The sequence below is a fragment of the Carettochelys insculpta genome, chromosome 1, assembly GCF_033958435.1.
Source record: "Carettochelys insculpta isolate YL-2023 chromosome 1, ASM3395843v1, whole genome shotgun sequence".
In the NCBI taxonomy this organism is placed as follows: Eukaryota; Metazoa; Chordata; order Testudines; family Carettochelyidae; genus Carettochelys; species Carettochelys insculpta.
Window position 1 is genome coordinate 328,530,939 of NC_134137.1, and position 26,625 is coordinate 328,557,563.

Here is a 26,625-nt window from a genome sequence, read left to right on the forward strand (position 1 = left end):
TTGAACCTCATGGGAACATTAGTAAGCATTCATTTACAAAACAATGTTTCTCTGAGAACAAAATATAACAACGTTTCCCCTGCCAACATCTCCCCCCTTTGAGAACACTCAAGATGTCCCATATTGCATCTTCTCATATTCCTTACTCAAAACCTGATTCATGGGTCGCATTTCCATTTTCTTATCTTTTAATACTTAAACAATAATTTCAGTCCTAAGTCCTCTTCAGCCTCTGGGGTAACACAGCTCACAGTCCACTCCTTTTCCTCAGCAGGTTCGACCTTTACTCGAGTGAAATGGACCCATGGTTTGACCCCTTGTAGTTTAGCAGCAGTCTTAGTAGTCAATAAAACGAGGTGGGGTCCTTTCCACTTCTTTTGAAGGGGCTCCTCTTTCCATGTCCGAAGCAACACACTGTCTCCTGGCTGAATAGTGTGAAGGGGTTGGTCCAACGGAATGGGCTGGTTGTCACAAACAAACCTGTGGATTGAAAACATAACAGACGACAACGACAGCAAATATTTCTTTAGAAAACCCCTCCCCTATCCCCCATTCTATACCTGTACCAGGCACCCCATTCATTGGCCATGGTTGCCCATACAAGATTTCAAATGGGCTTAGTCCTAACCTCCCTTTGGGCAATATTCGGGTCCTCAAGAGGGCTAAGGGGAGGGCCTCTGGCCACTTAAGCTGAGCTTCCTGGCACAACTTTGACAAATGTCTTTTTAAAGTCTGCTGTTCTCTTTCTACCACTCCGCTGGCTTGTGGTCTATATGGAGTGTGGTATTTCCATGGGATCTTGAGTCCAGCTGCTACTTTCTCCACACATCGAGCTGCGAAATGGGTTCCTCGGTCTGATTCAATCCATTCTGGTACTGCAAACCAGGGGACTATCTCCTTTAAGATTTTAGTGATAACCGTGTTGGCCGTACAATTTTTACATGGAAATGCCTCTATCCATCCTGTAAAACGATCCACAAGTACCAGTAGGTACCGAAACCCACTGACGCGAGGTAGTTCAGTAAAGTCAATTTGCCACACAAGTCCCGGTCCCGGGGCTGATGGTAGTGGGGAGGGTACCATGGGTCTTCCTGTTCGGGGATTATTTTTCTGACATACCATACAGTCTTTAACCACCCGTCTGGCTTCATTTCTTATTCCATCTCCTATAAAGTACTTTTCTAATAATTGGACCAGGGCCTCCTGACCTGCATGTGTTCCTTGAACCGTTGGCCTTATCAAGGGTCCGGGAAGCAACACTTGTTCTTTTTCACTTACATACCATCCTTCTCGCAGGTTCGGCTGTAACTGCTCAGCCAACTGCTGTTCTTGGGCAGAGTATTCTGGCTTTTCATGGGGATCTGGGAGGGTGGGGGTCAGAGGCAAAAGAGCAATACCCTCTGTGTTCGCTATCCGTTTGGCCTCTCGGTCCACCCGGGCATTACCTCTAGTTACATCCCCATCCCCCCTTTGGTGAGCTAATATTCCAAGAGCCACTCCCTTCCTTTCATGCACATACAGCTGAAATGGTTTAGTAATATCTGGTAGACCTAGGGCTGGAGCTTCCATTAAACGCAATTTTAAAGCTTTAAATGCATGTTGAGCCTCTTTTTTAAAAACAGAACAAGTCTCTGTTACTTTCTTTAACACACTCGTACAGAGGCTTAGCCAGTACCCCAAAATCAGGTATCCATAATCTGCAAAATCCTGCCATTCCCAAGAAGGCACGCAGTTGTTTCCTATTGCTGGGCTCGGGGATTCGACACATCGCTTTTTTTCGCTCCTGCCAAGTTCATGCCTTTTTCTTGCTTCCTCCCTGGCTTTTGTTACAACTTGGTTATGCTCCACTTCAGACAACAGGGTTCTCATTAGGACCTGACAGTCATTCCAATCAGGCTTGTGACTGGCTAAACACCCTTTGAACATTGAAATAAAGCGGCTAGGATACGTGGAAAACTCCCCGGCTTGGGCTTTAAAAGTTGCCAAATCAATCGGATTAAAGGGCACATGGGAATACACCTGCATAGTAGTAGCCTGCCAATCCGCAGCTCCCAGTCTGTCAACCACTGTTTCAGTCACTAATAGATACAGTTCAACTGAGGGGGCTATCCCCAAATCATGGGAAACCCTTTCCCTGTATGGAGGGGGTGTGGGTGTAGAAGCCGAAGGGGGGTCCTGGTGACAGTTTACATTAGGCTTATTTACAGCTGGTTGTACTGCACGTGATAATCCACACATTTCCTGCAGGTCTTGTCTATTTCTAAGATATTCAAAACATTGGCTATACATATGTTCTTCCCATTTACCAGTATGTTGTAAAAACAAAAGCAGCTGCAATATGGTGTTATAATTTAGGGATCCCTTTGGTGGCCACCGCTCTTGTCCCTCTAAGATATATTGTGGCCACTCTACTGTGCACAGTCTCCTTAATTTAGATTTCGTCATAGGGTCCCCCCCTATAATTTTCCAGTGTTTCAAAACACAAGCCAAAGGGGTGTTGTTCTTAGGGGTATTCCGACCCTGACCATCCCTATGGGTACTTTGACCCTGACCCATAACCTTTGCCGCAGACCTTAATATCTGTCCGGTGTCCCGGAAGTCCCTTTCACAAAAAGGGACTGGGTCTTACCTGTCCAGAGGTCCGGCTCTTGCCGCTCCACCCTCTAGTTTCAGTTTCAGAGGTCCAGCTTTCGCCGCTCCACCCTCTGTTTCCTCTCTCTCTTCCACATTGTTGCATTGCACCATTTTGTCGTCCCCAGCAGGGGCTGCGGAATCCGGACACCGAGTTCCCCCGGTAAAGTTACCGGTGTGCGCACTGGAAGTCCGACGCCGTCTCCCGCCACCCCCGCCAAGAAGCGAGCCGGGCAAGGCTTTAATTTAGAGTGCCCACCCAAGGACGCCAAAACTGTTGCCTCCTTCTTAAGGTGGCACAGTGGCAGTTCGTGCCCGGTGTGCAACGCTGGCCCAATAACACACCGAGAGTGGAAGAAGAATCTTTATTTGGCATGCCAAGTAAGGCGCAGGGGGATCTCTCCTCAAAGCCTGCGCACCTTGCAACAAAGTGAGCAATACTTATACCTCTCTCCTCCTTTGTTCACCACCCCCCCAACAAACCAGGGGAGAGTTTCTCATATTCCCTTTATCCATTCCTCCAGCTCAAACTGAATTTCTACTGCCCATATGACATTCCGCTCTGGTAATTCCCTATTAATCAGGAGGTAAAGTACCAATAGATTATTAACAGAATATAAGTTACAGGGAGGTAGAGTTATTCAGTCGTATAGAACATGAACAGGATTTCAGTAACAAAACAATGCTGAATTTCGTGAGAAAATTAAGGAGGATTCACTAACAATGCTAAATACAATATTGAACTTCATGGGAACATTAGTAAGCATTCATTTACAAAACAATGTTTCTATGAGAACAAAATATAACAACGTTTCCCCTGCCAACATTCAGTATAATTCTTAAATATCACAAAATGTTCTAGTTTTTCCTCCTAAATGTACTCAAATGCTGAATGAATTTAGTACACTATATGGTGTGATTTTGCTTTTAAAAGCACTGGAAAGCAGTATTATTTCACCTTACAAAATACTTGGGTAGTAATCTTTATTAATTTAACCTTAAAAACTTAGCTGGAATAAGTATGCTAAAACTTAGCAAAAATTGGGTACTATCCAGATTAACAATTGTATCTGATGAAAATTTATGGTAAATCATAGAAAACTATGAGGGTTTGGGCAGATTTTGTTGCATCCTTAGCTTAGTATTGGGAAACTGCTGCATACCTGATTTTTTTGTCTGTAGTAAAAAAATGGGTTTTTCCAATGACGTAGAAGTGATTGGTTTGTGATAGGTGGAATTGATCTACCCCTTTATCAGTTAGGCCACTTCTCTTTTATTTCTTTCTGTAGCAGAGAAGGTCATAGCTGTGAAGATGAGTTCTGAAGCCAAGCTTATGCCTTCAAAGTGAATTCATTACTTTTTAATGCGTTCTCCTTGTTTCTGAAGGCAGATACCTCTTGTTTGTAAGGATACATTGCAGAAATACTGATGGGAAAGCTTTAAAAGCTTTAAATTCCTCAGGATTGATGCAAAAATGTTTCAGCTGTTCTATACTAAATCAGTATTAAGCATAATTTAATTTGTCTTCTATATATTTTTCTTGCCAATGCATCCTCCTAAAGCTCTATTGCTGTCTCCTGAAACAGCCTCCTAAACTCTGCCTACACTCTCTCTGACCCCACACTCCATCATTCTGGCTCTCAGCAGTTGCCTGTTTTGGAAGGGAATGGGAAATCCAGCTGATGGTAATTGAGTATGAACCTTCTCCTGTGCCAGTGTAATACACTGACAGAGTGTGGGTTATGTCCCTCTTTTCTGGCTGTTCCACTAGAAGATAACAATTTACTAGGGCTGCACATTGTGGAATTACAATTTTAGCTTTTTGACCCTACACAGTTCTGCAAGTGGGCATCTTTGGCTATGCTCACTGCCTGCTCCTTTGTAAATACCCATCCTTTGGCATACACATTCTGAAAGTCCAACCAGCCTGTTTGAAAACTGTCTACATAGGCATATCCTGTTTGTACCCAAAATACGCTTGTAAATATGGATTTGTGCCCACAAAAACCTCTCATCCTTTTATATTTTGTTTTTCTCGCCCATCTCACAAGGGTTTTGAGAGGCTTACTGGGAAAATACATGAGACATCACAGAGCTTCTAATCATCCCAGAAGTTATGGCTCTCACTTCTTTGACAGCTATACGACACTACCTTTTAAGTGTCCATTACTTTGTGTGCATCATAATTTTGTTAGTTGATGTTCCTGTTTACACTTTTAAAAATAAATAGCTGGCATCTCTGGTCAATACTAAGACAAATATTACTCACCAAACTACTATTAGAAGAATGACTTTAAAAAGTTTTCTGGAAGTTATTTTAGTTTTAAATACTTAATAATAATAATCATTTTCCATATATTATAGTGTCTAGTTCACATAATCTCATGAACTATGGCCTCAAAGCCAGCCTGAAAGCTTCATAGTTTGTACTGTGGTTATCCCAGGGAGTTTGAGTTTATGTCCTTACTGAGTTCGCTCATGAGTGCTCTGGATGGCAAGGACAAGAAATGTAATGTGGATACAGTGTTCTCAGCCCTTGTGAACGGATAAATGTCTCATTTCATACTCTACTGAATATGTTTGGCCAACCTCAGGAGTAGCTGTGGGCATTTGATTGAAGGAGCCACTACGTCAAGCTATCTTCATCTAAGACAAGGTCATCAGAGCAATGCAGGATAGTAACAGAGAGTAAGCCGTGCTAGTCTATACACTATCAAAACAAAAAGCAGTCAAGTAGCACTTTAAAGACTAGCAAAATAGTTTATTAGGTGAGCTTTCGTGGGACAGACCCACTTCTTCAGACCATAGCCAGACCAGAACAGACTCAATATTTAAGACACAGAGAACCAAAAACAGTAAGCAAGGAGGACAAATCAGAAAAAGATAATGAAATTTGCTCACCTTGATTATCTTTTTCTGATTTGTCCTCCTTGCTTACTGTTTTTGGTTCTCTGTGTCTTAAATATTGAGTCTGTTCTGGTCTGGCTATGATCTGAAGAAGTGGGTCTGTCCCACGAAAGCTCACCTAATAAACTATTTTGCTAGTCTTTAAAGTGCTACTTGACTGCTTTTTGTTTTGATAGAGCAATGCGGGGTCTTTGGAAGGGCATAGAAGAAGAGGCATTCCAGAAGATCCTTTCAGGAAGATGTCATAAAAGTATCAATACTATATAATGGTGCTGTTGCATGTAATGCTTTGGTTTCTTTATTAAATATATAGTAGAAAACATACACTAAACATTAAACTTATATTTTGTGCTCTTTTTTTTCCACTATTCTTAGGTAATTTGAAAGAAGCAATAGATGATGCTAACAAGGTTGTTGAGTTAGACCCTTTGAACCCCGTAAGTTATAGTGACATGAACTGCATGTTCTTGTCCTAATACAAATTGGACATAGTTTCATTGATGCAATTTTACTTTTTCTGGGAATTATCGCCAAAGCTAGTCAGTGCTAACATATCCTATTCCTGTTATCTCATTTTTCCCTGTGAGACTTTGCGCTGGTTTGCTTCTCTAATCCACTTGTTATAGCTTGTCTCTTAGGCTGTAAACCCAGATTAACAAAGCTACTTTGGTTCCTAAACCCAAAATTTAGGTCCTTAAGTGCCTGTTTTAGGTTTCACTGAGATTCACAAACCCTCTGCTTAGCTGCCACCTGGCCCTATAGGTGTCTAAACTTGGTGCCTATATTTTCTGTGTAAAAGTTCCCTAGATGTTTGTGTTTCTGCCTCTGGGTACGTGCATTGTTGCCTCCCTCTAGGCAGCTAGATATCTATCCCCTGCAAAGCCACAGCTTGAGCCAGAAAGCAGCAGAAGGTAGCTAACCCTCTGCCTGTGTAACCCAAACTAGTAGATGTGCTCAGAGACTTCTTACTGGATTAGGACTCATTCAGAATTTGGTGTGTACACATGCTGACCTTATAACCTTTAGTCCAGGGGTTAGAATACTCTCCTGAGATGTGGGAGACTCAAGTTCAATTTCTTCCTTTGTTTCAAGGAGAGAAGGGAGTTGAACAGGGAAATATCCTAACCACTGAGCCGTGAAGCATTCTTAGTTGCAGTTTCCTAGCTATCTCTTGCTGAAGTTGTTCCACTTTGGATAAATAACTTAAATCACCACTGAGAGAGAGAAAAACAAAGAGACTATAATTTGGTGTTTAGGGCACCCACATCAGAGGTACGAAACCTACGATCCATTCCTATGCTGCAGTGGTTAAGTATTATGAAAAGTGGAACAGTTTCAGCAGTGGAGATTGAAGGAGCCTCACATCAGAATATCTCCAGCTCAGTGTTTAAGAACATATTTTGGAGAGATACAGAAGAGCCCTATTTAAATACTTTCTTCCCCTCAGGTGCAGGGGAAATTTAAAACTGGGTCTCCTCCATCTTAGCTGACCATTTTAAGAACTTGAAGAGAAGTTATATGATTTAGGGAGATGTTTCTTAAACTGTGTTCTGCTGAACACAGGTGTTCTGTGAACAACCTGCAGATATGCTGCGAGCATTTGGAAAAATACACTGGTCGTATATATTTTCTGTTATTAGAACCAGATACAATTATACTTCTTCATTTACTTCTTCATTGCTACAACGCCTGACTAAGTTACTTTATTTTATTTTTGCTGTATATGTTGCTGGGGTTTTTTTGTTTGGTCTTTTTTTTTGTCTAACAAAAATTTTTGAAGAATATTTTCATAGACGTTCCTCATAAAAATATTATGATTGGTGTTCTGTGGTGTCAAAAAGTTTAAGAAACACTGGTGTAGGGTAAAGAAAGCATAACCATTATCATATGTTCATCTGACCATTTTGCATGGAGAGAAGGTGGCACTTCTCACAAGATTTGAGCCCCTAAGCTTCCTAACTCAAGAGGAGGTTTTCCTGTTTGTGAATCACTATGCAGAAATAGGTGCCTCTCTGTAGTCTGGATTTATGTGCCTATCTCCATGTGGAGTTTAGGTCAAACCCCTTTCTTCAGCATTTTCCCTTGACTAGTTTAGGCAGTTCCTTGCCATGTGTACTGGCTTTTATAGCATAGCAGTTGGGAAGTATTTGTGTAAAATGTTGGGAATATTTTAAGTGAGAACTGGAGTGCTATTGTGGAAAATGTGTCTGTGTAGCTCAGTATTTTAAAACCAAACGGAAGCAATGTCACATTTACTTAAGCAACAGTGGGCCCAAACATGCAGCTCTTCCACATACTAAGCTCGCAGAACCGTGCCGCCTGGAATAGTACAGAATGTTTTTGGGGAGGAGTATTATTATTTGTTATTTAACATCTATATTATGCTGGCACCTACAGGCTGAGACATTCTGTTCAGGATACCCAGAGCTGTAAGACTCGCTGATATCTCTCTTCCTCAGCAAGTGAGAGCTTAACTGCTGCAAAGATGTATCAGTTCTCTGATACACCAGTCTGTCTGCCTTGCCAGAAAACTCTTTAAGACTGTGCCCATCTAAACCTAGCCTTTCAGGTAACAGTCAGTGAAACCCTGATTCTTGGGTGCCCAGGAAAAAAAGGAGACTCCCTGTGGTGTCTAGTAGTCCTTCTGACTGGACATTCACAGAAATTATTAAATTCACTGCCTCTAAAGAGACAAACCATACACCAGCCTGTTAAGTTAGTTGAAGGCTCACACTGCACTTTAATATACAGAACTGACATTGTTTTTTAATAAAACAAGACTGAATTTATTATTACATAAAAGAAGTTTGAGGTAATAAATGAGAAAAAGACAGGCATAGTTACAAATAAAAAAATTAAAAGCATACTTCTTAGTTATTAGTATTTAATTCTAGCTTGTTACAATCTTTATGTAAGCAGTTTTTTTACATCATATTACCAGAGTCTCTAGATCTCCAGTATGGGTATCCAACTTTCACAGGCTCATAGGATTTTGTACCCTATATCCTCTATAAAAACAGTGAGAAGTCCTGTGACACGTAATAGACTTAACAGATATTTTGGAGCATAAGCTTTTGCGGGCAAAGACCCGGCATAGGACTTCTTGTTGGTTTTACAGATACAGACTAACATGGCTACCCCTTTGATATATGTCCTCTACAGGATGGATGACTAAAACAGATTTTTTGTTCCCCTTCCGTTACCCAAAGTCTGTTGACTCTGCTTCCAGAGCCTAGGTTGCTTGCTTGATTTACTTTACATGTGCCTGTAATGAAGCCAGTTAGATAGGCAAACTCACGTTATTTGGCTTAGCTTTGGTCGGACTTGGCAGAGTCGCTGCTTCCTGAATGGGCTTTAAGAACATATTTCAAACATACGCACGCCACCCATAGATACATCCCACAATAATTTTCAGGACCAGTGTATCATCAGTTTACTTACGATTCTTTCCATGATATCTTTAAGTACATAATATGACAGCAGTGTTTTAGCACTGAGTGTGTCATGCCTGTTATGAGTTATTGCATGGTGGCCCTCTGCCAGTCTGCATTGAGAGGTTCTTATGGTCACAAACGCCTTAACCAAATATTGTGCTAGGCTCTGGCCAAACAAATAATAAATGACAGCCCCTGCCTCAAAGAGCTTACCATCTGAAAGACAAATGTAACGAAGTGGATGGAACAAACAGGTTCAGGGAGCACATCAAGGAGTGAAATGGGGTAACAAAAACCGGGTGTTTTAGCACAGATTCGCTGTATGCATAATCCTTAGCCAATCACAACTTTTACCCTCACTTTAATGTTATCAAAAAGGCAGTTTACCATATGGTATGTTGCTTCTAAGTAACTGTCAGAGCAAAGCCAGAGGTTTTATTTAAAACTAAGAGACATTGTCCTTGGAAAAATATTTTATTATAATTTATTGCTGATATCTACATGAGTCATATGGTATGTAATTAATGTATCTGATTGATGTTACTGCAGTGACTGTTGTTTGCTGTATCATCATCACTGACCTGCTTCATTCTCATTAACTCAGAGAACAGACCTGGTAAATGTTACAGAGATCAGGTGTTCATACTTCCCATTTTTAAAACTATACCTTTAAAAAAGCTTTTATCAGCAATGAAGGGTTAGTTCATACTGTGTAGTAAAATTCAAATAATGGTGGCATGCAGGAAGAAGTGTTCATAGAACCCTAAGGCTCTAGCACAGATTTTGTGCTGTAGTCTCGGCATAGATGCTGCAAGAAAAATTATGGCTTGTAACAGAATAGTCATACAAAGAATGAGAGGAGCAGGTGCATCACCTGAGCAACAATTACTTTCTAAGGCATAATGCATTCAGATATGCTGTGAGGACTGCGGTGTGCAATTTAGCTGCTTTTATTATGTTGCTAGGAAGGGTGTTTCCCATCATGTTTGTCTTGTATCAGGTCTGTCCATTGTACCCAGACATATACTGTCTGCAGGTAGTAACTACAGTAAAAGCTCTATTATCTGGCACCTTAGGAGCTGGGGGTGCTGGATAATACAATGTGCTGGATATTGGAGTGGAGCTGCTGGCCCCGCTCCACTGGCCCTGCTGCTGCTGGCCAAACAGCCAGCTCCCGGCTCCACTGCCATCACTCCCATTAGCCAGATAAGCAGACCCATGGTCACCGGCCCCAGCCAGACAGCCGGCTCCCAACCCTAATGCCACTGGCTGGACTGCTGGCCCCATGACTGCCAGCCATTGCCAGGCACCCAGTTCTCAGCCCTGCTGCTACCACCAGTGGCCAGACAGGTAGTCTCAGGGCTCCCAGGCCCAGCAGAGCTGGTGTCTCCTGGCCACATTGTTTCCACTGTTGGTCAGATAGCTGGCCCTTTGGACACAGGCCACAACCAGGTAGCTGGTCATACTGACCCTGCAGCAACTAGCTCCACTCTGCGGACCCATGTGGCCACCAGCAGAGTAAGTGCTGGTTAATTGATCATTCTGGTTATCCAACTTCTGGATAACTCAGCTTTTACTGTTAAGTATGTTAGCTCAGATCCCTTAACTACAGAGAAATTGGATGGCAAAGCCCTTTGTTCCCATTCTCTCTTTTTCTAGTGTATACTCGGGACCAGGTGGGGGAGGAGCACTCATGCCTTTGGGTCCCCTGGTCCTGGCTGCACCTGGCTCCCTGCTCCAGTGAGTGGTGGGGAGCCCAGAGCCAGGTACAGCAGTAATGGGCAGTTTCCTGGCTCCCGGGTGTGGCAGGGAGCCCAGAGCCAGGCTGCCACGTGGTTCCCAGCTCCCCGCCACTCATAATTTTGACTTGCATTATTGCAAGAAATGCATAAGTTGAAATTGTGTAAGTCGGGGGTCTACTGTAGTTGTAACTTAGTGATGAGTGGTCTTCCAGGGTGTAGTCAACTGAAAACTCATTTTTACACTTCCTGTTTTCCAGGATGCATATTGTGTTCGAGCTCTTGTTTGGAGCACACTGAAAGAAGAGAAGAGAGCACTTTTTGATTTAAACTGCAGCCAGAAGCTAAAGCCTTTACATATTTCCACATTGATCATAAAGGGAGCTATTAAAAATTCTCTTTTGGCAACAGGGGATCCAGAGTCTTTAATGAAGAATAAAGATCATGAAAAGGTAAACAACATCCTTGACACAGCTTCTAGTTTAGTTTATCTGTCTCATAATGTGGTTTTTTTTTTTAAAGTGAAAGACTGTGGCTCAGATGTAGGACTGAAATCAGCGAGGGTTTCAGCAGATGCAGCTCATGTTGATGTTGATGCTAATTCTGAAGTTGAATTTGTACCCACATGGTTTTGGTTACAGATTTTGCGTTTGATCTGACCTTGATTTTTCATATTGTCGACTGATTAAGTTTGAACATTGCCCTTCCCACCTTTCATTCTTGATTTTACATGTTCTTTGCAGTAACTTCTAATACTTGGTTCTGAAAAAGAAACCCTACCAAAATGAAATGCTCCACTACCTACATACCTTCTCACCCCAGGGAGAGGATGAGAGAACACACAATATATGATAGATATTAATAATGTCACTTAATGTGCTAATGGAAGGTGCTCAGATACTGCAGCAATGAGCCATGGTATAAGAACTGCCATAGAACAGAGTAGGTTATAGAAATGAAATACACAGTCACTGCTGACTGGGATATATTGAATTATCTCACTCACAACCACACCACTTTTCTGGGCACCAATGTCCATTTTTGAATAACACTTTACTTACTATGGGCATGGTAATCAGGGTGATGGGAGATAACTAGTGAAGTTCTGCAGTGAACATGCAGCGCTTCGTTAGGCAAATTCTCTCCCACGGCAACTTCGAAGTGTCAGACTTCGAAAGTGCCGGCATGCCATGTAGCTGCAGGCACTTCGAACAAAATTTTGATAAGTGAAGGCACTACCAGCTACATGGTATGCCAGCTCTTGGAAGTTTGACACTTGGAAGTTGCTGTGGGGGAGAATTTGCCTAATGAAATGCTGCATGTTCATTGCAGCACTTCATTAGTAATCTCCCATCACCCTGATTACCATGCCCTCTTCGAAGAAGGGGGCAAGTGTAGACATAGCCATTGTGTTGTAATATGGGGTCATTGTTAGTGTCCCTGATGGCAAAATAAGGAGCTATTCCAACCTGACTCCATCTCCCTTACACCACTGCACCCAGTTCCAAGTTTATCAAGCCCTTGTTATGACTCAGCCCCCCCTCGCTGGGTTCTTAATAGTGTCTGTCCCCTTCAGAGCATAGGGATTTGGAAATTGCATGGCTCTAGCAGGGGCTAAAAATTCTAGTGATTCTGGCTTATTTCAAAATGACGCTGCTACACGCAAAATGCATTTCAGAATAGCACTTAGCTATTTCAAGATACAGGTATGCACACATAGAGCCTGTTTCAAAACAGAGCCGTTGGACACGCTATGCCTTATTTTGAAATAGACTCTATTCACTGTGGCTGTGTGTATCCAGAAATAGAAATAGGCACTGTTCCTCATGCACTGAAGTTTATCTGTTTAGAAATAAAACAACTGCTATTTCAAAATTATTTTGAAATAGCAGTTGTGGTCTGTAGATGCTCACATAGTTATTTCAAAATAATGGCTGTAATTTTGAAATAACTGGTCTGTGTAGACATACACTAAGAAAGGTAATCATGACTTGTCTGCATTTAAAAACCCAAAACAGCTTGTCAGCATTGGTGCAATTATGCCACAGTAACATTCCTATCAGCCTAGGATGGTGTGGGTCATAATTTTTGATGGGGAGGCCACTCCAAGATTTTGGTAAGTGGTCAAGGGCCTCACTTTTCTATGCAGTGGTTACAGGGTTTGGGACAGCAGTTGGGTGGAGAAGGGATCTTGGGGTAGGGAATTGAGGTGCAGGGGAAGATGTGGGATCTGAGAGGGAGTTGGAGTGAGGGAGGGGGTTGTAATGACCTAGGGCAGGGGATTGGGTTGCAGAGTCAGGGAACAGGTGTGGGTGCAGGAGAGAATTCTGGCCTGGAGGAGGGAATGCAGGATCTGGGACAGAGGAGAAATAGGGGTGCAGAGGGTTATGGTAGAGGGTCAGGGAGGGGGTGTGGGTGCAGGAGAGGATTCTGGCCTGGGAAAAGGGTGTAAGAGGGGGTGTGGGGTCCAGGAGCAAGTTACGACCTGTGGGAGGAGGTTGCAGAGGGTTTAGGTGGTGACCTGGGACAAGAAATGGGCATGTGGGAAGGAGGTAGGGATGCCATAGGCAGACTTTGGCTGGGAGGCACTTAGATAGGAAGCACCTGACCAGCAGCCCAGTAGGACCCGCAGGCAGATTTCCTGCCTGCCACAGCCTCATGCTGCTCAAAGTTGCTGGCTGCTCCTTCTACAGGCCTTTCCGCTCCATGCACCGGGATGGAGGGGTGAAGCTTTGCATGCTGCCTCAAATCCCAGAACAATCTGTCCACACATCTGGCCAATGGGAGCTGAGACATTGTGCTGGGGTTGGGGCCAGCTGTTGAAGCCTCTCCCCCAACCCTAGCATGCAGGGCAGAGAGGTTCAGGGAGGAAGCAGCCAAGCGTTTTGAGTGGTGTGGGGCAGCTCCCTGCCTGTGGGTCCTGGTGGGGCAGGCCCTGGGCCGGATTCCAAGGCTTGGCTGGTCAGATCCAGCCAATAGGCTATGTCTTGCCCATCCCTGGCCTAAGTACTGGATGCTAACAGGCCAGTTTAACTTGAAAGTTCCCTTGAAATATGTGTTAACGCCTTTAGTTAAACAATTTTCCAACCCTGATCAACACAGTTATGCTAATCTAAATCTTGGTGAAGACAGCATCGTGTTGATGGAAGGGGTCCACCCTGGGCAGCTGGATTACCTTTGCTAATGGGGAAAGTGGCATAAGTAGCATGTTCATGGAAGTGGGACTACAGTATCCTTAAAGGCAGGATTACATTTAAAACACTGCATTGGTGAAGCTGCATCAATGCATTTTCCACTGTAGTGCTGATAGAGGTGAAGACACTTCTATGCCAATGGGAGAGTTTCTCTGACTTTCATCGCCATAGTTAATCCACCACCATAAGGGGGTTATGTTGATACAGTAAACCTTTGTTTTATATGGCTTCACGTTGTGCAAAACTCACATCAATGTGAGTTTCACGCAATGTGAAGCTGCTGGGCTGTCAACCTGCCTAGCTTCCCACAGCTGCTGGCAGCCAGGCAGGCTGAGAGCTGCTTCCCCATGCCTTGAGCCCCACGGAAGTGGCTGCCGTGGGTGCTCCCCACCTGGAACCCTGGGGAAGCAGCAGCTGTGGGCACTCCCCATCCAGAGCTCTGGGGAAGCGGTGGCCATGGGCGCCCGCTGCCCCCCTTCCAGGGCCCCAACCCATCCCTCAAGGCCTGCGAAATTCAAGGTACGCGCGGTTTGTATGGAATGCAGCTCTCACGTACCTCGAAGGATTACTGTACACTCATCCCTCATTTAACGAATACTTTACTTAAGAGTACTCCCTAAAATGAGGGACACATATACTTACCATTCGTTGCGATATACTTACCATTGTTCACTATGCGAGTGAACTTCCTCCACTTATATGAGCCAGCCTCCGGGTCCCTGGCCAGGGCACGGGGACACCCACTGCCCTGTGACTGGCTTAGCTGCAGCCGTGGGTCCCTGGCCAGGGGACGGGGAGATCTGCAGCCCCACCCACTCGCTCCCAACACTCCCTCTGCGGCAACTCCCCATGCACCCCTCCTGCCCAGTCCCAACATTCCCCCAGCCCACAGCTCCCCATGCAACCCCCCAGCCCTCTCCCAACACCCACCCCATCCTGTTCCAAACCCCCCAGCCCCCTGCATTCCGCCCCAAGGTACCTCTGCTGCAGCGAGGAGGAACAAGCTGCCACCTCCTCCACCTCAGCCGCAGGTTTTAACCCTCCCTCCAACTCTTGGCCCCATACTGCACCCAGCCTTTAACCCCCTCCCAACCCTACGTTCACTTACCTTTCAAAAGCAGCACCACCTGCTGCCCCTCCAAGCACTTGGAACCAATCAGAAACTTTTACATGTATATTAATGGTAATTTAATGTCCCTCTTACAAGTTTTTGCCTATGAGCAGAAAGTTGGAAATGAATTGTGCTCATATAGCGAGGGATGAGTATATAACTGTGCTGCTCAAGTGCCTGGATTTTTCACATTCCTGAGAAAGGTGGTTATATGAATATGAATCTGCAGCATGGACCTAGGCTTGGTAAATTTACCTGGCCTGAAGAAAGTTCTTTGTAAGCCTGGAAGCTTGTCTTTCTCACCAACAGAAGCTGATCAAATGAAAAATATTACCTCACCCACCTGGTCTCACAAAGAGCTTGTTTACAGTTCAAAATTATGTTACTCTAAGTTTGTCAGTGTACAAACACAGCAGTAATTAAATCACTGTTGCACGTCCACACTACACTCTTTGTGTTGGTGGTGTGCATCCTTACTAGCAGCACTTATATCAATGCAGAGAGCAGTGTATTGAGGGCAGTTATCCCACTGCACAACTCCCCACCATCTACTGTAGGATGTTTTTGGAAGATTTTGCAATGATTCGTGGGCAAACAAGTTGTGTAGGAGTTATGGGAACATGATTTAAATTCCCATAATGCAGTGCTCTACAACAGTGTTTCTCAACCAGGGCTACGTGTACCCTTGGGGGTACACTGAGGTGTTCTAGGGGCACATCAACTCATTTAGATATTTCCCTAGTTTTACAACAAGCTAAAAAAAAACACTAGTAAAGTCAGTACAATGTAAAAGTTCATTCAGTCAATGACTAGCCGCCGCACCCCTGCATGACCTCTTAGTCAAGACCAACACAGCCGACTCCATCCCCTCGGTGCTTGCCCACCAGAGCCGCCAGTCTCCAAATTGGTCCTTGTAAATGTGAATAAATGCCTTATAAGCTGGAGTAGGGGTATTAAATTAAACTTCTTGTAAAGTCGAATTCTCATAACTCGAATGGGCATATCTCGGGGTATGACTGTAGATATTATGCATATTCCTATTTTGGGACCTGACCATCTGCCTCCAAGTACAGCCACAGAAGGGGCAGCTTTTCTGTATTATTGCAAGCACTGCTGGATGTTTCACCAACGTTGATGTGGGCTGGTCAAGGCAGGTATATGACACATGCATCTTTAGAAACACTGGCCTGTTCAAAAAGCTGCAAGCAGGGACTTTTTTCCAGACCACAATATTAACATTGAGGATGTCAAAATGCCAGTAGTGATCATGGGAGACCCACCCCTAATTGTGTGGCTTATGAAGCCTTACAGTGGCCGCCTTCATAGTGCCTGATAATGTTTCAGTTATATTAAGGACAGCTGAATATGCCTTTGGCCGTTTGAATGGCCACTGACACTGTCTACTCATGAAATTGAATCTCTGGAGCAAAATATCTCAATAGTTACAGCTGCCTGTGTCCTTTGTAATTTCTGTGAAGCAAAGGGAGAAAAGTTTCCGCCATGAAGAAGTTGGAAGGCTATGTGCTGATTCTGAGCAGCCAGATCCCAGGAGAATAGGAAGAGTTCATTGTGGAGCTATGTGGCTCAGGGAGGTTTTGAAAGATCATTTTAATGTTGAGTCATGATAATTTGTGTTGCCATAGTTGCTGTGCCAGGCATTGCATCCCTTATAAATCTTGTAATGAGTGCTGCTTGTGTAGCAATATAGCATTGCAAATGCACCAATTGCTATTATCTGTGACTAATGTCAGCCCCAGCCAGCATATGTTGAGAGCTAATAAAGATGAATTAAGTTTCCGTAAACAGACCTTTATTTGAAACCCGTGTAAACAGACACATTTATAATTGAATGGAACTTTATAATACAGGGAAAAGAACAGTCATTTCTATTTCCCATGCATGTACACCAACTGTATCTTTTATAAGTCAGCCTATGTTCAGCTGTGATTGCTTGTACTTTTCCATATCATGGAGTGGTAAGGTTAGCGTAGTGGCCCCAAGTGCCCCATGGAGTGGGCTTCTGATGGAGTTGAGCACATTGGGTGCGTCTACGCTAGCCAGGTACTTCGAAGTAGCCGGCACAACGTCGAAATAGCATGCGTTGCGTCTACACGTGCCGTGTGCGATTTCAACGTTGAAATCAACGTTAGGCAGTGAGATGTTGAGATCGCTATTCCCATCCAAAGATGGGAATAGTGCCCTACTTCGATGTTCAGTGTCGAAGTAGGGTGTGTGTAGACGATCCGCGTCTTGCTGCTTCGAAATAGCGGGGTCCTCCATGGCGGCCATCAGCTGAGGGGTTGAGAGACGCTCTCTCCAGCCCCTCAGCTCAATGGTGGCCGCGTGGAGCGGCCCCTTAAAGGTCCCCACCCCCTCCCTTTCTGTGCAGGAAGCTGAGAGAGCATGCAGGCAGCAGCAATAACACGCTGCTCGCCTGCACGCTCCTCCACAGCCACCCACACCTCCACCCAACGCGATGGCCACCTGGCAGCCCCCCCAGCGCCCTGAGGGAACCCCCCCGAAGGGGAGCCAGGGTTCCCAAGGCAGCCAGGGCAGGAGCCAGGCCAGGAAGCGGCAGCGGGGCCCCTCCTGGACGGAGGCCGAGCTTCGTGACCGTGCTGGGGCTCTGGAGCGAGGAGGAGGTGCTCCAGGTAATGGGGAGCAAGAGGCAGAACGCGGATGCGTTCGCTCGGCTGGCCGGGGGCCTGGCCGCCCGGGGTCACCCTGCCTGCACTCCGGACCATGTCCAGAGTAAAGTCAAGGAGCTGCGGCAGGGTTACGCCTGGGCCCGGGATGCGGCCAGCCGATCTGGGGCCGCCCCCGTCACTTGCCCCTTTTACAGGGAGCTCAGGGACATCCTGGGCCCCCGGCACACCTCCTCCCCTCCGGCCACACTTGACACCTCGGCTGAGGAGCCCCAGCAGGCCCCGGAGCCGGAGTCCGCCCCGGAGGCAAGCCCCGCACCCCGCGGGCCCCCCCTGGAGCCCACCCCCGGGGCACCGGAGCAGGAGGAGGAGGAGAAGGAGAAGGAGGAGGGGGACTCCTCCTCCACTGAGACGGGGCTCCAGATCCTCCTTCTGCCATCGAGGAGCAGCAGCCGGGCATCCGCCCCCTGGGTGTCCCCCAACCGTGGGAGTGGACCTACAGGTATGTACCCCCCCGGTGTACACCCCCGGGGTTGAGGGGCGGGGGTAATAGATATGTGGCCAGGGCCCTCCACGTGCCCATATGACCATGGCCCCAAGGACAGCAGTGGCATGTCCCTCACAGGAGCGCATCAGCCCCTTCCCCCCCAGCACGACAGTGCCATGCCCCATCCCCGGGGTAGCGGGGAGCGGAACCTCTAGGGTCCCCCGGGAGGAGAGGGTGGGACACCCAGCAGCAGCAGCAGCAGCAGCAGCAGCAGCAGCAGCAGCAGCATGTGATGGAGTGGGGGGAGTGCAAATGCGAGTCTCAGGCTAGATATGAGCAACAAGCTGAATAGCTCCCAGTGGCTAAGGATGATCCTGGGGCTACAACTGGCAGGTTACACCTCTGCCGTGAACAAAGAGGAGGGAGGAGCCGAGCTGGGTTTGAATCGGGGGCCGCAGTTAGAGGCTAGGGGAAGGGAGAGCTGGAAGGCAGCCAGCCTGAGGAGGGGGAAAGCTACACCCCAGAGGGGCACCCCTTGGGGTCTTCTCCCCAGGACGGGTTGGAAGGACTGTCTCTGACTGCTGTACTGTCACTTCTGGGAGAAACTGGGCATCTGTTGCCTAAGAAACCTCTCCTGTCAGACCCTGCAGAGTGAAGTGAGAGTCACTCCCGCCAGGGGACGGGGTGCAGTGCAGGGGGACCCTTGAACCCCATCACAGCAGCATCTCCCGGGGACGGGGATGGGGAACCTGCAGCACAGGGGTGGGGGGACAAGGCCACGGCTCGGGGCCCACACTAACGCCTGTCTCCACTCTTCTTCCCCCGCTCCTGTGTTCCGCAGCTGCACCATCGGAAGGACCGGAGAGCGCTGGCGAGGCGTCAGTGGTCCTGGAATCCCCTCCGGGGCCATCGCTCCAGGCCAGCCCCTAGGCGGAGGACCGACTGTCCCCACGGCGGGCAAGACAGCAGACCCAACACCAGCCGCTGGCAACGGACCCCCAGCTGCTGGCCCTCCACCGCCGGCATGTGGAGGTTGCGGAGCAGCGCCTGCGGGTGGAGCAACGCCGCCTCCACCTCCAGGAGCAGGTGCTGGCCTGGCGCCAAGAGGCATGGGGGGTCTACATGGAGACATTCAACCGCATAGCGGACTACCTGGCCCCCCATGCCACCCTGGCTGCCGCTGCGCCCGCCCTGACTGCTCCACCCGCCGCGCCACCCGCTGCTCCGCTCGTCGCTGCGCCGTCCTCCGTCGCCCCGCCACCGAGGGCCGTTCCGCCGAGGGAGACCTGGGGCCAGCTGACACTCACCGGACGTATCTGCCGGTCTGCCCGGCCCCCAGCCAGCCCTGGACAGGGCTACAGCTGAGGCGGGGCTCTCGGCCGCCCACCCCCAGTGCTGGACTATAGGGGCGTGGGGCCCAGGATGTGCCCCCCCCCGTATATAGTTGGTATTTATTTATTTGTGCCCCCCGTTTGCCCAGTTCCCACCCATGTAAATAGTTCTCCCCTTCCTTGTTATCCCTGGTTTTTTTTGTTAATATGTACGTACACTTTTCATATTTAAGTTGGTTAGAAGTTCCTGTATATAGTTTGTATTAATTAGTTATAGAACAGAGTTGAAAGTAAACCAGTTTGATTTCACAAACAAGTGTCTGCTTTTATTTGTGCAGGAAAAGTGTGTTGGGGGGTGTGCTGTTGGATGCTCCGTGGTGTGGGCGTAGGGGCAGGGAGTGTTGTGGAGGATGGCGGGGGCGCAGTGGGGGGCCTGTCAGCGTTCACCCCGCGGCCTCATTGAAGTGGGCCCGCAGGGCCTCCCGGAACCGGGTCCCTTCGGGGTCTACCTGGCGACTGGGGGCAGCGGGTGGCTGCACGTCGGCCCTGCTGGCCTCCACAGCCCAGCCCTGAAAAAAGGCCTCCCCCTTGCTCTCCACCAGATTGTGTAGGGCGCTGCACGCACCCACAATCTGGGGGATGTTGGTGGGGCCCGCATCCAGGCGGGTGAGGAGACATCTCCAGCGCCCTTTGAGGCGGCCAAATGAGCGCTCCACCACCTGGCGCGCGTGGTTCAGGCACTGGTTGAAGCACTCCTGGCTGGCGGAGAGATGGCCCGTGTACGGGTGCATGAGCCAGGGCCGGAGGGGTTATGCCGCATCTGCGATGACGCAGAGGGGCATGGTGGTGTCCCCCACAGGGCTCTCCCACTGGGGGATGTAGGTCCCCGCCTCCAGCCGACGGCACAGGCCCGAGTTCCGGAAAACCCAGGCATCGTGGGTGCTGCCAGGCCAGCTCACATAAATGTCCTGGAAACGGCCCCAGCTGTCCACCAAGGCCTGGAGGACCACTGAGTGGTAGCCCTTCCAGTTTATGTAGCGTCCACCACTGTGCACCGGGGCACGGATGGGGATGTGAGTCCCATCCAGAGCCCTGAAGCAATTGGGGAAGCCCAGGGTGGCAAAGCCCGCGATGGTGGCATCCGGGTCCCCCAGCCTCACGAGCCTGTGCAGGAGCATGGCGTTGATGGCGTGCACGACCTGCAGGGAAAGCACATGGGAGAGCAGCAATGAGGGGTGAGCAGGGTGTGTGTGGCCCTCCCCTGCCCAGGCCCCCCTGCCCTGCCCTGCCCTGCCCTGCCCGGGCCCCCCTGCCCTGCCAGGGCTGCCTCCCCCACTCCCCCCCGTGGGTCCTCTTACCTCCATGAGGACAGCCCCGAAGGTGGCCTTGCCGACGCCAAACTGCTGGCCCATGGATCTGTAGCTGTCTGGAGTGGCCAGCTTCCAGACAGCGATGCCGACCCGTTTCTCCACAGGGAGGGCACGCCGCATGGTGGCGTCCTGGTGCCTGAGTGTGGGGGTGAGCCACTGGCATAGCTCCATAAATGTCTGCCGGCTCATTCTAAAGTTCCTGAGCCAGCGGTCGTCGTCCCAGTCCTCAAGCACCAGCCGCTCCCACCAGTCAGTGCTGGTGGGGTAGCTCCACAGCCGCTGGCGTGTGAGGCGGGGGGGTGGGGGTCGGGGTGCTGCAAGGTTGGGGGTTGAGTCCTCCTCCCCTGCGGGCTGCTCCTCCTCCTGTGTGGCAAGGAGGTGCTCAGCTGCCTCCCGCATGGCATGGAGCAGGGGCGGCTGGGTGGACCTCTGGCGGCTGCTGCTGCTGCTGCTGCTGCTGCTGCTGCTGCTGCTGGGGGTCCATGCCTGCGTCGCCTGAGGTCTGCGTGCCTATGGCTCTGCAGACCGCGTGCTGTGCAGGCTGAGTGTGTCTGGGAGGGGCCCTTTAAGGAAGCAGCTAGCTGTTGCCCCGGAAGCGCTAGCCCGCCCTGTGACCCTGTCTGCAGCTGTGCCTGGCATCCCTATTTCGATGTGTGCTACTTTGGCGTGTAGACGTTCCCTCGCTGCGCCTATTTCGATGTGGTGCTGCGCAACTTCGATGTTGGACATCGACGTTGCCAGCCCTGGAGGACGTGTAGACATTATTCATCGAAATAGGCTACTTCGATGTAGGCTTCACATGTAGACGTAGCTATAGGGTGCAGGTGTTCAGGATGTGTAGGGCACCAAAAATCTTAAGGATGGCCCTGCAAACAGCTTTCATGGTAACAACTTTTGATCACTGCTGACGTGGTCTGCATCGTAACTGACAACCTAGACTAGCCCAAGTTTCTGTGAGTGATTCCTTGACCCATTCACTCTCCCACATAAATACATTCAAAGCAATAATGATTTTTGAAATCATAACTCTGTTAGCTTCCTAGGCCATACAAACTTGCTCATGTCTCCCAAAATGTTTCTGTTAATTTTATTAGACTTTCATTTATTGATGATGATCTATCAACGGTTATATTTTTTTTCTCAATAGGCTTATAAACTGGACAAAGATAGTAAAAATTTCTTCGATGTAAAAGATTTCCTTAGTCCTAAAATGGCTGATTTCTATGATAGGTGAGTACTAGTGCACTTGGCTACTGCCAGAAGTAAATGATTTATATCTAAAGTGAGTATATGGTAATTTTAATAGTGCTTTACTTTTTACTAAGAAAAGACCCTAACCATCCTTTCATTTTGGGTTGCCTTTTACTTTGCCTTTGTTTCTAATTTCTGTTCTATTAGCTGTGTCACCAGAAGTCTCAGCCAAAAAGAAGTCCTAATGGTATCACTTCAAGGGGACTTTCCCCCATAGAAGCCACATGTGGATATCCTTCCTTTGTGGCAACATATTTCCCCACTACAGATCCTGTGGAGGACGCTCCATAGATCAGCACCCACATAAGGGGAGATTCAAAAGTGAAGTTCAGGTGACATAATTGTTCCCTGATAACTCATGATGAATGTATTAAGAAGTTCATTCAGCCTGTATTTGCATGGAGTTCCCTTCACACTGGTACTTTTCCTTGGAGATTCTAAGGCAGCTGTCAGACAAAGGAAATGCTGCCCAGTTCTTGAAAGTTCTTTCTGACTTGGTAAGCCTATTGTAATTCTGAGCCTACTTGGTGAAAAGCGAGTATAAGTTCAGAACATGTCACAATAATCTGGTGTATGAAACTGGTTAAGAAAACATGTGAGAAGAGACAGAGTGACTGAATTTCTTTAAACAGATTGTGTTAAGATTGTGACTGGTAAACAAGAGGAACTGAGACTCAGAAAACAATGAACCAAAACTTTTGTGTTGGAAATTGGGCCTAATTGGTGAAAATAAATCTACCCACTTCCTTTTTGTAGCCTGTGGGATGGGTGGGGAGGGGGTGAGGAAATTTTTACCATCACCAAAGTTTTGGCAGGACTGTTACCATGACATTAATTAGACTTTGATACTCCAGTGGGGATATTTGACCATCATTGTTGCATGATAGAGGACTCCCTCAACCTGATACATTTGAGATTCTGCTTTACCTTCCCCTTTCTCGTGTCTGTCTATCCCCCCATCTTTCTCCTGTCTCCCCTTCCTTCCCTCTCTGCTTTTCACCTGATCCCAAAATTGGTTGTACTGTACAACACCAACACATTGGTATGAGACTGACCATCCACCTCGGCAGAGCCTGAGAAGGACCAGCGAAGGACAGTGCCCCGACCAGAACAACCAGATGTTTTACCGGAGTGGGGAGGTGAGCCAAGATATAGAGCAACAATTGTTCTAGGTGATTTATCAACCCAAAGCATCTGTTCATGGTTGATCAGCTGTCCTGTAGTCTGAGAACATCAACAAAAGCTATATTTCCCCCATCTGTATTAGTTTGTCTCTTTTCTTGTTTCTGTGTTTATCTGTTTTGCCTAAAGCAAGAAAGTGACTATCATTCCCAATAGAGATAACCCCTTCCTTCTCTACTATGAAGGGCTGTTTTACTGAATAAGAGAATTTAGCCAGTATTCAGTGTCTCAAAAAAAGGAATTTGACAGGTTTTGAGTAAGTTTTTTGTGTATAATCAGTACTTTCAGTAGTTTTATTACTTTTTGCTTTGTTTTTGATTGTTTTCATTTTTGTGCTTTTCAATCAATACATTTCTAATCTTACTCATAAATTTTAGTGTGTTTGGTACTAAATAGGTCACGGGTATGCAAACAGGGCCTGTGGGTTCGATGTGATTCACCAGGGCTTACTGTATTCAGATGCACAGGTAAATAAAGTGCCGGAGTCCTACCTGGGACTAGCTCTGGAAAACTGCTTCCAGCTTATTGCCCACTCCTGAAATAGGTGGATGACTTTGTATGCCTTATCATGCATTTTACTTAAAACTGTTTAGTGTTGCGCCATAACTGGTTACATTAACATCTTTGACTCTCTGAGCCCTTTATTCCATCTAAATTAATATCACGGACCCCTGTCAAATCCGAAAGGATCTGCAGATTCTGCTGGCCAAAATCCTAGCTCATTCTGCCAGGGGGCAAACTCCACCTCTGAAACAGAATAATCCCATTCAGGGACTTTTTTGGAGATTTCCCTTGTAAGAAATCAGGCAATGTGAATTAACTGATGTCTTCAATTTGCAATGCTATATCATGGCTCTCCCTTTTACATTCAGCAACAGTGGGTAAGGGGATGATAGACAGCCTCCTGAAATGTAGGTAAAACGTGACCTTTTACATTTAGTTGGCTTGAGAGTTCATAGCAATGGGACATAAAAGTCCTGAACCTTAGAGACAAAGTACTACCAGGTTGGGGTGGGAGTGAAATCTCCAATGTTGCTTACCTAACATACATTAAGCACATCAATATCTCTTGTCCCCCAAAAAGGTTCATTTCAGCTCTGAAGCTGGTTTTATCTGTGGAACAATCTACTTTTTTTATAGCTTTCTGAAATGGGAAGTCTCAAATCATTGTGAAATCATCCTGCTTGCTTCTAGGGATGTGGAAATAAAAGCCACCAACTGGAACCACATTTAAAACTCTCCTTAAATGTGAATAGACTATTTTCAAGAGAATTTTTTTTGCTTAGTTCTAAAGTTATTTTTATTTTGAGTCTAAAATCTGTTTGCCTAGTGACTTGAAACTAAGCCATATAAAGTGAAAGGTCAGTGAATTATATGAATGAAATGGTTCTATAGTTAACACTCAAAGTATCCATGCATTGTGTTACAAGCCAACAAATAGATTACAGAATGGAGCAGTGAATAGTGCACCTACTGAAGGAACAAGACAGTTACCAAGAAGAGCAGCAAGGCTGCTATATTTGCAAGGATTCAAAAAATGGAAAGTCTTTCTGTTTAAACCTTGAGGTGGCAACATCATAGCTGATAAAGACGAATAAAAATTATCATTGCCTTCCCTCTATATGAGACTATTCCCATTTTACTTCAAGAAAAAAGGTTGCAAACCTTTGATCATATAGTGGCTCTGACAAGACATAAGAATGTCCCTACAAAGTAACATATTTTTCTAATCCAAAGGGATCTTTAGCATTCATTTAGGAACAGATCCTGTCCTGAAAATGTAGTTAGCAATGTTTCTGGGAACATATGGTGAGGGGTATCATCTTGAACCAAATCTAGTTTGTTAAATTTTAGCAGTAGAAAGTGTTTTATCTTTAGTTCTCTTGTAACCGTTTCTGACTTAAATGCTTTGTAACTGAACTCCCTTAACATCTGTTTGTTTCTCAGTAGATTTAAACTAATCCAGTGTGGTGAATTGGGTAATTCTATTTAAAGTAGCCAACAGTTGTATGTTGATCCCCTTATAGGGGCAACAGACCCAAAATATCTGAATTGTCCCAGAAAAGGCTGGACAATACAGAACACATAGTTCTGCAAGGGAGGTGGGAAGTTGGGCCTGAGAGTATATTGTGTTCACTCTGCTAATGCTAACCTAGACTGGTGGAAATCAAAGTGTGACTGGAATGTGCTGGCAGGCTGCAGGTATACACAGACTCTCTGGGTGTGACCTTCATGCTGTTTGGCTGTTTCTCAAGAGCCCTGGTTGGGAACCAGAGCAGCAAAACTTAGTGAGGCACGTTGGGGTGCAGGGAAGGTAGTATGGCCCCTCACTTGTGTGGCTTGCAGCCTGGAATGTCATTGCCACATCACCAGTTAGAATTATGACTATTTTTGTTAGCAAGATAGCTATTAACCAGCAACAAGATCAGAAATACTTTGGCCTGAAACTCCTCAGTCAATCTTTAGTGTCCAGGGAAAGCTCTGAATCTCAATTGTTATTGTTTATCACTGCTAGCTGTTTGCAGGCCAGATCATTGCAGTAACATAGGCAACAATTCTTTGTGTGTACAGACTGTGAATTCAACATACGTGAATTTGTCTTCTGAATATGACAAGGAGGAAGCACAAATACTTCGTAACCGTTGGTTTTTTCCCACATGGTCAATCTGAAATTGTTGCTGATGATTTATAGTCCTGATTCTGATCACTAGCTAGTGTATGAAGTCTGGTTGCTATGGTTACTGCTTTATCTAGAAACTGTAGCAATTTTGTGAACAATTTTTGTGAACAATTACAATAACGTTAAATTAGGGAATGAATAATCTGCAGAATTAACATTAATCTAAACAGCAGGTATTTATGTTAATGTATTTAAGCAGAGTTTACGAGTACTGATTCTATAACAGCAGAGCTTCTGACTTTATTTATTTGACTTTATTTATTTATTTTTTGTGAACAAGGCTATTATGAAAGGAGATCACATAATGTTACAGACAGATATATGTATGTCAGACTAATAATAGAAGTATCAAAGAGCTGAAACATTTCTCTTTTCTAATATAATTCATTATACTGTAATATGATTCCCTTCATTTCTTCAGTTTTGATTTAATGGTTCGGTGGCCGGAGTCTTTAAATGTATTTCTGATAGCCAAGTGTTAATTTAGAAGCATTAAATCTTACACTTGACGTATTTCAGTGTTGAAAGGTCATGTGGCCTTCTGCAGTTATGGAAGAAATAAACTCCACGGGTAAGTGGAACTAGAGAATAAAAACTCCAGACCTCTTTAGGGCAGGGACTGGGGTTTTATTACTATATATGTTACCTAACAAAAATTGACCC

The 26,625-nt window shown here is 46.3% G+C and overlaps 1 protein-coding gene across 2 annotated transcripts in view; it reads left to right on the forward strand.

Moving 5' to 3' along the window:
• Positions 1 to 26,625, forward strand: part of LOC142023588 (uncharacterized) — a 104,827-nt gene that overhangs the window by 25,033 nt on the left and 53,169 nt on the right. For both annotated transcript variants that reach the window (XM_075014704.1, XM_075014713.1), the window contains exons 3-4: positions 10,972 to 11,163; positions 21,997 to 22,079. In XM_075014704.1, coding sequence (XP_074870805.1) covers positions 10,972 to 11,163; positions 21,997 to 22,079 — 275 coding nt within the window. The remainder of the gene's footprint in view (positions 1 to 10,971; positions 11,164 to 21,996; positions 22,080 to 26,625) is intronic.